We start from the raw sequence: 13,917 nt of genomic DNA on the forward strand, positions 1-13,917 counted from the left end.
TCACGCCTGTAATCCTAGCACTTTGGGAGGCCGAGGCGGGCGGATTGCTCAAGGTCAGGAGTTCGAAACCAGCCTGAGCGAGACCCCGTCTCTACCAAAAATAGAAATAAATTAATTGACCAACTAAAAATATATATACAAAAAATTAGCCGGGCATGGTGGCGCATGCCTGTAGTCCCAGCTACTCGGGAGGCTGAGGCAGTAGGATCGCTGAGCCCCGGAGATTGAGGTTGCTGTGAGCCAGGCTGACGCCATGGCACTCACTCTAGCCTGGGCAACAAAGTGAGACTCTGTCTCAAAAAAAAAAAAAAAAGAGAAAGGGGTTGGTTAACCCTACAGATCAGTTAAGTAGAGGTCAAACAAAAGAGCTTGTACTGCTTTTTTTTCACTTCTATTTCTTCAATTAATCATGAAGTTGAGCACCTTTTGATTTATTTTTTGACCTTGTATTTCATCAGTTAATTGTCATTTTTTTATCCATTGTGTATTTTTTCTACTAAGATGTGTGTCTAATTCTTAATGATTTATAGGAATTTTTTTACCTATTATGCATATTAATCCATTGTTAAGTGTGTGGCAAATATTTTTCACCTGCTTTATTTTTGCTGTTGTTCTTTAACTTTGCTTATGGTGTCTTTCATCTTGAAGGATTTAAAAATTCTTACAGAGTCAAATTTGTCAATATTTTTCTTCATGGCATCTGTATTGGAAGTGTTGCTTTGAAAGACCTACCCCCTCATCTAGATTGCTTTTGGTTTCAAAAGTTATATAATTACTGAGTATTTTTCCCTGATCCTTTCCCCATGTTTGTTCCCTGGGAAGAATAAGTAAGGATTTTTAAAAGATATTTGCTAATAATGAACCTTCTTTTTGTACATATAGGTGAAGTGAACTGGGCTAAAAATTGGACCTTTAGAGCTAATGAGATAAAAGTTGAAATCTTATTTTTATTCCCAGTTTTCAAAAACTTGGTGTTATTATGTGCACTTTCCATTTTGTAATATGGAATTACTTGAATCTTTCTTTTGTTACCCGAGTTGGGCTAGATTTCCACTACATCTTAAATTACTAATTTGATTACAAATATCATTTTGCTTATACATAGAAATGAAGCTGTGCTTGCCGACTTTTATTCAGAGATAAGTTAGACAAAGACTGGTTTTGAGGATAATGAAACATGAAAATTATATACAAAGCTAAAGACAGATATGCTTCATAGAGAATATAAGAATTATATTGTAACCCAAGAACATTCACAAAATTCCACTTATATTAAGCATGGTGTTATAGTTTTTGAATTACATGTTTTGAATTACATATGAAAGACAATTATAATTTACACATGAAGATCGAAACTTTAAATCATAAAGCCAGTGGCAAATTTTCAGTTCTCATTTTATTTGATTAGAACTCTTAGTGTTTGACACTGTTGATCCCTCTATTTTTTTTAAACACTTTCTTCTCTTTGCCCACAGTCTCCTGGTTCTTTGTCCATCTCTACGGCTCCTCCAAGTTTTCTCTGTGAACAATTTATCCTCTATCTGTCCCCCCCCTTTTTTTTTTTTTAACGTTTTCATTTCATTAGAGAATTAGGTAAACCTCAGATTATAAAGCCAAGGCCAAAATAATTTTGCATTAAAATGTGTTCAAGAAATCAGTCACAATTTAACTGGGTTAGACGTCAATATGCAGATGATGTATTCTTCCAAATAACCTTCACTTAGGAAGACTACATTCTTCCAACATGTCAAAAGATGATAAATACGATTTCTTCTGCCTGTCACTGAGGAAGAAATTTTCTTTCTCGATGGGCCAACATTATTTCTTTTTTGCTGCTCTTTTCCCTTCTCCTTTCCTTGGTTTCCCCTTTCCACGAACCTTCTTTAGATGAGTTTGCTCATCCCTAAAATCCTGATGCTCATCTCTATAGAGGCCAAGAAATCTGAGCATTCCCATGAGTGCAAAATAAGCGTTGTGATTTGGATACCAGTCGTAAGTCTCCTTCCTCTTGGCCAAAGGCCGTTCACTAAACAGTTTCACCACTTTCAAGGACTTGGAATCAGTAGACCTGGCAACTTCACCAAATAGCCGGGCACTCAGACGAGACATGCACAAGACATATTCTGAAAGTGAAGACATTTCCTGAACAGCAAAGAGAAAGAGTCCTGGACCTGACCTTCTGCACCTGCACCCTGACCTTCTGCACCTTCTGCACACGCCCTTGTCCCCTCTACCTGTCCCTTAAACATTCACATTCCTTGGACGCTTTCTCCAGGACTTTTCTTATGTGATACTGTCTCCTGACCTGCCTCATCTACTCCCCTGGTTTGCTTTATGATCTAGATACTGATGACTCACAATCTCCAGCCCACACCTCCCCCCTGGGTTCCAAACCACATGCCCGTCAATTTCCTGGATGTCTCCACTGAGCTTAACATCAGCTTATCGAAAAACAAACACATTGTCTTCTTTTATTCTCTACTCTCCAACCTTTCTTCTAAGCTTGTTCTTCCTGCTGAGTTGGGAGGCAGGACACTGGTGGTTTGAGCACAGACTCAAAAGTCACTTGGAGCTGAGTTTGAATCTGAGCACCCTAATTATATGAGTGCCCTTGGGCAAGATATTTTACCTCTCTCAGCCTCCGCTTTCTTACCTATAAAGTGGAAATGGTAGTCCTACTGCAAAGAGTTGTAAGAATGCAATCAGATAATTGTACACCGCCTGCCCCAAGGTAATAACTCAGAGCGTATTATTCCCTCTGTCAGCAAATGGTAGTTCACCCAGGTAGTTTGATGCCAAAACTCGAACAGTCTTTGAACTTTCTTTTTTTCTTATCTCTCATATTCACTCAGTCTTCAAGTCCTATTAATGCTATTCCTAAAAGTATCTTGAATCTACCCACGTCTTCCCCTTTGTACTCAGTGCCACTATCTGGGTCCTGTCACCTTCATCTGTTAATACCGCTGTCCCCTGATTAATATCCCTGACTCCACTCTTATCCATTCCTAATACAGCCCCCAGGGAGAACTTTTCAATTACTGCCTCTCTTGCCTGCAGGATAAAAGACAAGTTCCTTAATTTGGTCTTTAAGACCCTTCTTAAAATGGTCTCATTTCTGAGTCTGCTTCGTATCTCGTCACCAAAGTAATGAGTGCCATAAATAGATGTCTTGCAGAATCTCATTATAAAACTCATTCAAACTGGGTGTGGTGTGGTCCCAGCTACTCAGGAGGCTAAGGCGAGAGAATCACTTGAGCCTAGGAGTTTGAATCCAGCCTGGGCAACATCGCAAGACCCCATCTCTAAAAAACAAACTAAGTTCATTATAAGAAATTTGAGAAATTAAGAAACAAAAAGAAAATGTGCCCATAATTCATGATCCCGCCATTGCAGCATTTTGGTGGTGTTCTCTAATTTTATTTTTTTAAAAGAAACGGGGGTTTTGCTCTGTTGCCCAAACTGGAGTTCAGTGGTGCAGTCATAGCTCACTGCAGCCTTGAACTCCTGGTCCGGTGATCCTCCTGCCTCAACCTCCTTTGTAGCTGGGACTACAGGTGCATGCCACTGTACCCAGCTAATTTTTTTTATTTTTAGAGATGGGGTCTCACTGTGTTGCCCAGGCTGGTCTTGAACTCCTGGTCTCAAGCAAGCAACCCTCTCACCTCAGCCTCCCAAAGTGCTGGGATTATAGTTGTAAGCCAGCATACTTGGCATTGTTCTTTAATGTTTTTTTTTTTTTCTTATTGTTGTTTTTTGTTTTTTTTGTTTTTTTGTTTTTTTTTTTTGAGACGGAGTCTCTGTTGCCTGGGCTAGAGTGCCGTGGTGTTAGCCTAGTTCACAGAAACCTCAAACTCCTAAGTTCAAACTATCCTCTTTCCTCAGCCTCCCAAGTAGCTGGGACTACAGACATGCACCACCATGCCCGGCTAATTTTTTCTACTTTTTTATTTGCCTGGCTAATTTCCTTGTATTTTTTTTTTAATAGAGACAGGGTCTGGCTCTTGCTCAGGCTTGTCTCGAACCTTTGAGCTCAAGCAATCCTCCTGCCCTAGCCTCCCACCCAGAGTGCTAGGATTACAGGTGTGAGCCACTGTGCTCTGCCTGTTCTCTATTTTTTAATGCATACATTGACATATGTGCAATCAAATTGAATATTCAGGTTTGTGGGTATTTTTTTTGTTTGCATTTTTAAAAGCATGAGGAAATATAGGCTTGTTATCTAAAAATATAGAAAATGACAGGTCCTATTCATGACTCAGACCTTTACTACTTCTCCCAAATCCCCTAACCTCATTCTCTTTATGGCTGTGTTTATGAGTAGAAATGCATAGATATTTCATTCCACTATTCCAAAAACAAATCATAAGAATTTTCTCATAACGTTGACAATGTTTTGTCAATTTCAGCTTAATGGTAACATGTTAATGGTGATAATAGTAGCTACCATGTGTGTTGAGTAACTACTATATGCCTGGCATGTAATTGCTAATATTAGACAATAATTCCCATTCGACTGATGAGGGAACTGCATGACTAATAGAATGTCTATGCATTCAAACACTGCTCTGCCTCTTCCATGGATACCTTAATGTGTGGATATGTGACAATTAACCATCCACGAATTTTTCCCCCTTGTTGGATATTTATGGTTTCTTATTTTTCACTATTATACATGATAGTTACTATTTTTATATGTTTGTCTGTGTCTGCATTCCAAATTGTTTCCTAAGAAAGGTTATTAGAAGTGAATATTTTAAAAGTTTTGACACATAGTGCCACTTGCCTTCCTGAAAGGTTATGCCAATTTACAGGGAGTGATTAATTCTAATGGGAGGGAAAGGAGAGAAAGGGAGTGACATTTCACAGAGGAGTTGACATTTGAGCTGGATCACACAGGATGCATAAAGGCTTTGTCAGAAGAGAGGCAGAACCTTCCAGACAGGGGAGGGAGTGAGAGCAAAGGCTCTGTGGCATGAGAGAGCTTTTGCATCATCAGAGTCAGTTTGTTCCCTGTGCTTATTTGCAACCAGAAATCCTCATCATTTCCTTGGTTTATAGTTAGCAGGGAAGAGAATCATAATAAAGCCAGAGAGAAAGAATTCTAACATGTGATTCTGCCCTTGCGTATATTTAGAAACCATCTCAAATGAAAGCTTTTTTGAAGTTCTGAGATAGTCATATTAGTCTTTTTTTTTTTTTTCCTTTCCCCTAAGTGGGGAAAAATCTGGTGAGGATTCAGTATAATTGGGAAACCCATCAGACCTCTCTGGTCCCAACTGCTTTCCTGGATTTTAAAGGACAGGAGCAGCACATTTCATATTGGTCCTAATGTATACAGGATTCATCACTTACCATCTTCTAGTTAAATGCAAGTAAGAGTGCTTTCAATTTCTTACATGGAACAGGATTTTTAGCCATTTGCTTGATAGAATGGATAGAAGTAACTAAAGCCTATTCTTAAATTTAGGACAAGTGCCAGACACTAGGGAGTCAAGTTATAGAGTAAGGAGAGCTGTAGCCAGATTTCAGCCTTTATCTGGAACTGGTGTGTCTGCAGTTCCCTGTTTCCGGGCTGCAGCAAGTGCTGAAAGCCAAGGGGATAAAAGGGACACAGGGTAGAAGAGCCAGGCAGAGCCAGGAAGGCTTCCTCATGCCACTTCACGCTAATCCTATCATTGCAGCTCAAAATGCAGTATGACCACTGAGCCATTTCACATCAGATTCTGAACGAGACAACTCATAAATTATATTAGAAATTAAGTGAATAAAATATTTCTAGAGCTGCCAAAGTACCCCAGGACAAATTGAATTCTCTTTTTGCATCTGATGTGTTTACTGCTAGTATGAAGATTTGGTCTAGCGGGAATTCATGAAGTTTATAAAGTATGAATTTAAGCACCTTGAAACCTAAGTATGAAATAAAAATTGAAGGAATTAGGGAAACATGAGTGACTGGTTGTTTTAACATAACTGTGGTGGTTTTTTGCTTTTAAGGAAGGTTAATACAGTTTGAATATTCCTTATCTGCAATGCTTGGGTCCAAAAGTGTTTTGAATTTCAGGTTTTTCCAGATTTTGGACTTTTTTCAGATTTTGGAATATTTGCATTATACTGGTTGAGCTTGCTCAATCTGAAAATCTGAAATGCTCCCTAGGAGCATCATGTTAGCACTCAAAAAATTTTGGATTTTAGAGCATTTCAGACTTCAGATTTTCAGAGTAGGGATACTCAACCTTTAATGGGAATAGATGATCTGTTGAACCACATTTAATCGATAGCTAAGAAATCTTTATCATTGCTGTTGTCATACAAGTACATTCAAATGGCTTTAGACATAGTCCAACAAAATTGCTGTGGCCAGTCTGCCATCTGTCTCTTGTTCTGCAAGTGTCTCCTCAGAAGGGAGCCAGTATATGGAAGCTTCACTCCTCAGTGCTACCAGTGAAGCCTTAACGTTATCAAAAGAGTATTTTATCCCTAAGGTTCTTGCAAGCTATTCGATAATGTATGTAAAACTCTTAACCCTGTGCTGGCACTTCTTAATGACAGAAGTAGGGGGAGGAAGAGTGCTTATTTTTGCTTTGTTATTATTATTATGGGTTGTTGTTATGGTTATTATTTTTATTTATTTTACAACCTTTTTTAAAAAAAAATTTTTTTAATTAAATTTTTAAAAAATTTAGGCCGGGCGCTGTGGCTCACGCCTGTAATCCTAGCTCTTGGGAGGCCGAGGCGGGCGGATTGCTCAAGGTCAGGAGTTCGAAACCAGCCTGAGCAAGAGCGAGACCCCGTCTCTACTATAAAATAGAAAGAAATTAATTGGCCAACTGATATATATATAAAAATTAGCCGGGCATGGTGGCGCATGCCTGTAGTCCCAGCTACCCGGGAGGCTGAGGCAGAAGGATCACTCGAGCCCAGGAGTTTGAGGTTGCTGTGAGCTAGGCTGACGCCATGGCACTCACTCTAGCCTGGGCAACAAAGCGAGACTCTGTCTCAAAAAAAAAAAAAAAAAAAATTTAAAATTACAACCTGTAATTTTACAACCTTTTTTTTTTTTTTTTTTTTGAGACAGAGTCTTGCTTTGTTGCCCAGGCTAGAGTGAGTGCCCTGGCGTCAGCCTAGCTCACACCAACCTCAATCTCCTGGGTTCAAGCAATCCTGCTGCCTCAGCCTCCCGAGTAGCTGGGACTACAGGCATGCACCACCATGCCTGGCTAATTTTTTCTATATATATATTAATTGGCCAATTAATTTCTTTCTATTTATAGTAGAGACGGGGGTCTCGCTCTTGCTCAGGCTGGTTTCGAACTCCTGACCTCGAGCAATCCTGCTGCCTCAGCCTCCCGAGTAGCTGGGACTACAGGCATGAGCCACCGCACCTGGCTAATTTTTTCTATATATATATATTAGTTGGCCAACTTTACAACCTTGACTTTTATTCCTCCCTTGCTAGTCTTCTCCCCAGTTCTAACAAAGGAAAGATTTAGGGTTGGAAGTCTCTGTTCTCAATTCCACTTGTCTGTCTGTGAAAGAGAAGCTGAGCTTAATACATAGAAAATGTGCACGGTGTCCTGGGGGCCGGGTGTGCAGCTGTCGCATATGCTGCTGCCCATTAGGGAGTCCTTCATGACTGAGGGACTTCACCTGAGAGGGAAGCTCCTGCCCACCCATGAAAAGCTGTTTCCTCAAAATGTCTGCATTAAGATGGTGAAAATAACTGAGATCTTTCTCAAAAGTTCTTGCCAGCTTCAAAATTCCAAAATCACATGCAAATGCAAGGAAATCCCTCAGTTCACAACTTAAGATTTCATTTCCCCAACCCTGTGTCTACCTCTTAATTTACTGAGTTCACATTTGCAGCCTAAAACAGATTGGCATTATTTGGCCTCTTCTTACATAACCATAAGTTTTAGAATCTAAACCGTCTGTTTTTTTCCCCCATTCCTAATTCTGCCATTTGTCTGATAGCATGTTCTTTCTTGCACATTTGAATAGAAGAAATATTTTTTAAATAGCACATTAAAAGGTACAAAATTGGCTGGGCGAGGTGACTCACATCTGTAATCCTAGCACTCTGGGAGTCCAAGGTGGGAGGATTTCTTGAGCTCAGGACTTTAAGACCAGCCTGAGCAAGAGTGAGACGCTGTCTCTACTAAAAATAGAAAAATTAGCCAAGAATGGTGGCGTGTGCCTGTAGCAAGAGTGCGACCCTGTATCTACTAAAAATAAGAAAAAATTAGCGGGGCATGGTGGTGTGTGCCTATAGTCCCATCTACTTGGGAAGCTGAGGCAAGAGGATTACTTGAGCCCAGGAGTTTGAGGTTGCAGTGAGCTACGATGATGCCACTGCACTCTAGCCTGGGTGACAGAGCGAGACTCTATCTCAAAAAAAAATATTGCAAAATTACATTATTTACTTAAACTAAGATGCATAATTTACATAGATCTATTTAAATACTCAAAGCAATTGATTATAAAAATAGCCTCATTTATGATTTTTTTTTTTTTGAGACAAAGTCTCACTCTGTTGCCCAGGCTAGAGTGAGTGCCGTGGCGTCAGCCTAGCTCACAGCAACCGCAGACTCGTGGGCTCAAGCAATCCTCCTGCCTCAGCCACCTGAGTAGCTGGGACTACAGGCATGTGCCATCATGCCCGGCTAATTTTTTCTATATGTTTTTAGCTGTCCAGCTAATTTCTTTCTATTTTTTTAATACAGATGGGGTCTTGCTCTTGCTCAGGCTGGTCTCGAGCTCCTGAGCTCAAATAATCCGCCTGTCTCATCTATGATTAGTTTGCATTGCTACTGAGGTTGCCATGGTAAATGAATTTTTATTTCTAGTATTGATGAAGGTGATTTCTATAATATTTATTTTATATTGACTATAAAGTTTTGTCCTAGAAAAAAAAACTTATGTATTAAATAACTTGGGGTTCTCCCAAGAAAGTGGGGCTCTCCCACTTTGCTTACTCCCCAGATTCCCAGCTCTCTCTTTATTGTGCTCCAGGCTTTTATCACTTAACTCTCGCCACTTAGCTGGCACCTTTATCACTTAATTTTCCCCTTCAATTATTTCATAGGTTTCAGTCTTCCCAAATTTATTGTATGTTTCTTGATGACAACTACTGCCTTATAGCAGGGGTATATTCTACACCATGAGTCTCAGTTGTGTCACACATAGTTGTTGACTGAGAAGAGTTATAATTAGCACGGTGAACTTCATCTGTTCTTATTATGTTGAATGTCCTGATGCCACATCAGAATTAATAGATATCTGAAATGTGCATCTACGTCTTCCCTAGGTGAATCAGCTTCGTGGCATCCCCAAGCTTCTGCAGCTCCTAAAAGTCCAGAATGAAGATGTTCAGCGGTCCGTGTGTGGGGCCTTGAGAAATTTGGTGTTTGAAGACAATGACAACAAGTTGGAGGTGGCTGAACTAAATGGGGTCCCTCGGCTGCTCCAGGTGCTGAAGCAAACCAGAGACTTGGAGACTAAGAAACAAATAACAGGTAGTGCATACAGAACGTCAGAGGGCGTACCCTGGTGCACCCCAGCCAGATGTTATGTCATCTGCTCTTCTTAAGTTTCCTGGGAGGAATGATTGATGGGCTCATTGTTAACCAAGAGATGGCTTTAAAAGAACATTGTTATCTGCTGCTGGCTTAGACCCCAGATTTGAGCCATGTTTGAGTTCCTTTTTCAAACAGGAGAATATTCTGAGGCTTTTGCTTAATATTTTTTAACAAGAAACTCTATGCACCTTTGACTAAATGTCTTTAAAACAACTTCTTGACAAGACTAACTGCATGCAAATTCTACATAAATTCACTAACAGCCCGCTTTGTAGTTTGAGAACATGTGAGGTTTCAATATCATGCCAGGTGTCCAAAGAGCCTCACCCAGTTCTTTTTATTATTTACTCAACAGTCAGCTTGGCAGATCTATGCAAAGAAAGTGAAATGGAGAGTCAAATAGTTAGTTTCCCAATGTAGAGGATCAATTTGGTCAAATTAGTTAAAATATCAGAAACTATTTTTCTTAACATTTTCACTACCTGGATTCCACTCAGTACCACCTACCTGCCCCTCAATAGCCCTCCCCAAAAAGAGAAAAAAGAGTGGCTGGATATATATTTTTAGTTCTCTACTTCATGTTTCTGTTCAAATACTGATTTGAACAAATATATCTTCTCTGCCCAATGAACTGGAAAGATGAAATAAACAGGTAGAATTAAAACAACAGTTTTAGTAGTATGTCCTCAAAGCGTGAAGAAAGGGGACTAGTTTTGTTTAAATGAGTAGCGCATAGTATTGAGGTAGAGGAGAAACCCTCCCTTCATTACTGTCAGCTCTCTGCTCATGTCCTCTGGATGCAAGACAAAGGGTGCAGGAAGCATTACAAGTGCAATTAAGAAGAAGCTTTTATTAAATATTGTCAATGTCTCAGGTGATGTACATACATTATTAAATTATCACAAAAATCTTAGGTTTCTGGGTACTATAGGATATTAAATCGGAATTTTATGGATAAGGAAACCAAGGCTCAGAGAAGGTAGCACTTTTCCAATATTGCATATGAAAGTTTTTTTTTAATAATAATAATAGTTGACTGTTTTCTGGTAAATACTTTAAAAAGAGTATTGTTTTGAATTGAATGTACCTTGCATTTCTGCCTTCCTTACTTTGTTATACGATAGTTTTCATTTTTTCTATAAAAATTTTGTCATATCATCTCTACCCATTTATACCTTAAAATACCACATTTTATATTTGGATACATTTTAATTTAATGAAACTATATGAAGGGTTGTGTCATGCTACCCTTCTGCCAGCATGCTGTCATGTCCCATGAGAGATTTCCTTTCATATACTTGACTTATATTAGAATACCTGCAAAAATTGAGAGTTGAGCATTCATTCAACCAACTTTTGCAGAGCAACTTTCAGGTGTCAGGCACTGAGAATCACAACATAGGAGGGGTGTGGATTTTGTTCTTCCATCTACTAAAAACGTGAAAGATTATGTGATGCTTGGCATTAAAATAAAGGGCTAAACCTAACATTTTCTTCATTAAGAGGTAGTAATGAACCACAAGAGAGAAACAGATTGTCTTGTTTTACAGCCAGAAAAGACTTCATGAAGGAGGTATATTTTGCAGTGGGCCTTAAAAGAGGGATGGCGTGGGATTGGTGTTTTGAAAGAAACAATGAAAGTTATTCCTGGCAAAGTGAGCATCACTAACAAGCAGAGAGGCAGAGAGAAGCTGCTGGTCCTTTAGAGGAGATGTGGAAATTAGAATGGTTAGAGTTGGGTGCATGGTGGTTAGAAAGCTTGGGAGACTGTGTGTGGGAGGGTGTCAAGGGAATGATCCATTGAGCCACGCTGTCCCTTCTCTTGCATAGGCAACAGGAGACCAAAGTCCGGGAACATTCTGTGAGATTAATGCCATAGAAACCATCTGGGCATCATTAGATAATCTATAGAGCTGATAAATGGAAGTTGATTGTATAATACCCAGGATTTCTAGTGCAAGCCAAACATCCCTACTGCAGGGTGTTCATTACATGCCAACTAAACTGAACTGACACTTGAACACGTGATACAAATCCTTCTAAATTACTCCCTTTGGCTCTGCTAATAGAAGAACTAAATAAGTGCTTTCTGGGTTTCAGAGGTTTAAATTGTTGATCTAATATAGACATATTTATATCTTTGCTTAGAAACACAAAGCAAGTAAGCATATATGTGAATCTGTTCTTATTGGTCTATTTCTTAGACTTTTTTGGAGCCCTACTATGTGTCAGTCACTAAGCTAGGGCCTTCTGTTTTTCATATCTGTTTCTCCTGACAACTCCATGAGGAGTGGGAACATAATTGACGATTTATATGTAATCAGTGTGAGGCTCGCAGGGGCAAGTAAATTGTCCAAGGTCACACTGCCAGTAAAGAACAAAGCCCAGGTTGGAACCCGGTTTTATCTGGGTGTTTTGCTATATCCTCCCACCCACTCCTGTTGGGGCACATGGTGACTCATCTGTGTACATCTTTGGGAAGGGGCTTGTCTTTGGGAGTCTGACCAGAAAGCTCTGCCTCACTCTGTTTTTGACCCTTCCTCTCTCTCTCCTTGCCTCTGCCTTGATTCAAGCCATCTTTATCTCTGTGCTCTGCTCACTCCTGCAGTAGTAGCCCTTGCCTGGCCTCTGTGATTCAGCATGGCACATTGCCAGTCCTCTGCTCTGCTTCTAGTGATTTCTTTATAATAAATACCGTCTCAGTATGCTCCCTGTTACCTGTAAGATGAAGTCTGTACCCTGTAGTGTCCCACACAAAGACGTTATGATGTGAGCCCGATGACCACTGACAGCAGAGTCTCCTCATACCCTTCTAGCCCAGGTTTCTGAAATCCTGAAGACCTGCCAGTTTGCCCCATGTCTATTTTCTGTCTTGGTATCTTTGTCTCTGCTATTATTTTGGACTGGGATCCTTTTCCACATCTAGACTGCTTGGTGAACCTGCTCATTCTTCAATAGCTGACTCAGCTTCACTTCTCTGAATATAGCATTTCCAATGCTGTCTTCCTCTTTCCCATCAGCAGAGTTTTGAAGGAAGGGGCTTCTCTAAACTACTTTTTTAAAATTTGAGACGGAGTCTCGCTCTGTTACCTGGGCTAGAGTGCCATGGCATCAGCCTAGTTCACAGCAACCTCAAACTCCTGCCTCAGCCTCCCAAATAGCTGGGACTACAGGTGCACACCACCACACCCAACTAATTTTTCTCCTGACCTCAAGCAATCCTCCCACCTTGGCCTCCCAGAGTGCTAGGATTATAGGCATTAGCTACTGTGCCCAGTCCTCTAAATTACTTTTACATCCATTAATATTAGGTTGCTATTCATGTGCTGCCTGTATATTTAATTGCAGTACCAACTGTGGTGTTCATGTAAGTTTCTCAACAACTGCAGATGTCTAACCGAATGTAAAAAAGAGCCTTGCATCCTGAGATTATCTAGATTACACACAAATAAGAGAATCAGGTATGTTTTAAGATAAAACCCTGATATTTCTGGCCAAAACATAAAAAAATGAACCTTCTGTTTCTATGTATAAGTAAGAAGTGCAGCATCAGAACTTTGTTCACTGGGAAAGAATGTAAACTCACTGAGCGTTCTGGGATTTTCAGTACCAGCCTAAAAGGGAAGCTCTTCCCTCTTCCAATGAAAGGACTTCAGGATCAAAGACTTTCCCCGATGAAATTGTTCTCTCTCTTTTACCAAGTGAGTGTGGTAGTGTCACTTTAATTGAAATGAGAACGGCACATCCTAGTCTCAGAAGTTCTTCTTCAAGGTCACTGAATGGTTAGCATTTGCTGGAGTGAGCAGGGCTATGCCTTGGGTTAAAACTGGTCATTATAAGAAAGAAGCAGGGGTTCTTGTCCCTCCTAGGCAGATTGCATAAGAGTCATGGGGTGATTGTCAGTGAAATTTGTTTAAAATGCATATTGACCTCTGCATATTTTATGGAAACACTTAATTGGATTGCTGCGTTTTAATAAAATATTTAAAGTATTTTACTATAAAATATTCATTATGCATCTTCTTTGAGCAATTGTATATTATTTTATTTTGCATTCATAATGTGTAACAAGATATTCTGGGTTTATATATAACTTGGAATAAATAACCTTCTCGGTAATCTGATATTCTAAGTAAGATCTGCAAAATTTAGGTGAAAGAGCGACTATATCCGTGGAAGGAAGTTGTAAAAACATATTCCTCCTGCTCTGTGATGGCTTTGAAAAACAAGGTTAAAAAGAACCAGTTCTCTGTCTTGTTGTCCTTGTTGTATTTGTCATTGCCGTCATTTTTTCCTTCCCCTCCTCATTCTTTTTCACTGAAGATAGGGATTTCTTTAGTCA

The 13,917-nt window shown here is 39.7% G+C and overlaps 1 protein-coding gene and 1 pseudogene across 2 annotated transcripts in view; one reads left to right on the forward strand and one right to left on the reverse strand.

Annotated features, from left to right (window-relative positions):
- PKP2 (plakophilin 2) overlaps positions 1-13,917 on the forward strand; it is a 91,850-nt gene that overhangs the window by 28,561 nt on the left and 49,372 nt on the right. For both annotated transcript variants that reach the window (XM_076007488.1, XM_012789236.3), the window contains exon 5: positions 9,305-9,512. In XM_076007488.1, the coding sequence (XP_075863603.1) occupies positions 9,305-9,512 (208 nt within the window). The remainder of the gene's footprint in view (positions 1-9,304; positions 9,513-13,917) is intronic.
- Positions 1,819-2,139, reverse strand: LOC142873291 (small ribosomal subunit protein mS33 pseudogene; annotated as a pseudogene).

This window comes from Microcebus murinus, chromosome 10, assembly GCF_040939455.1.
Source record: "Microcebus murinus isolate Inina chromosome 10, M.murinus_Inina_mat1.0, whole genome shotgun sequence".
In the NCBI taxonomy this organism is placed as follows: Eukaryota; Metazoa; Chordata; class Mammalia; order Primates; family Cheirogaleidae; genus Microcebus; species Microcebus murinus.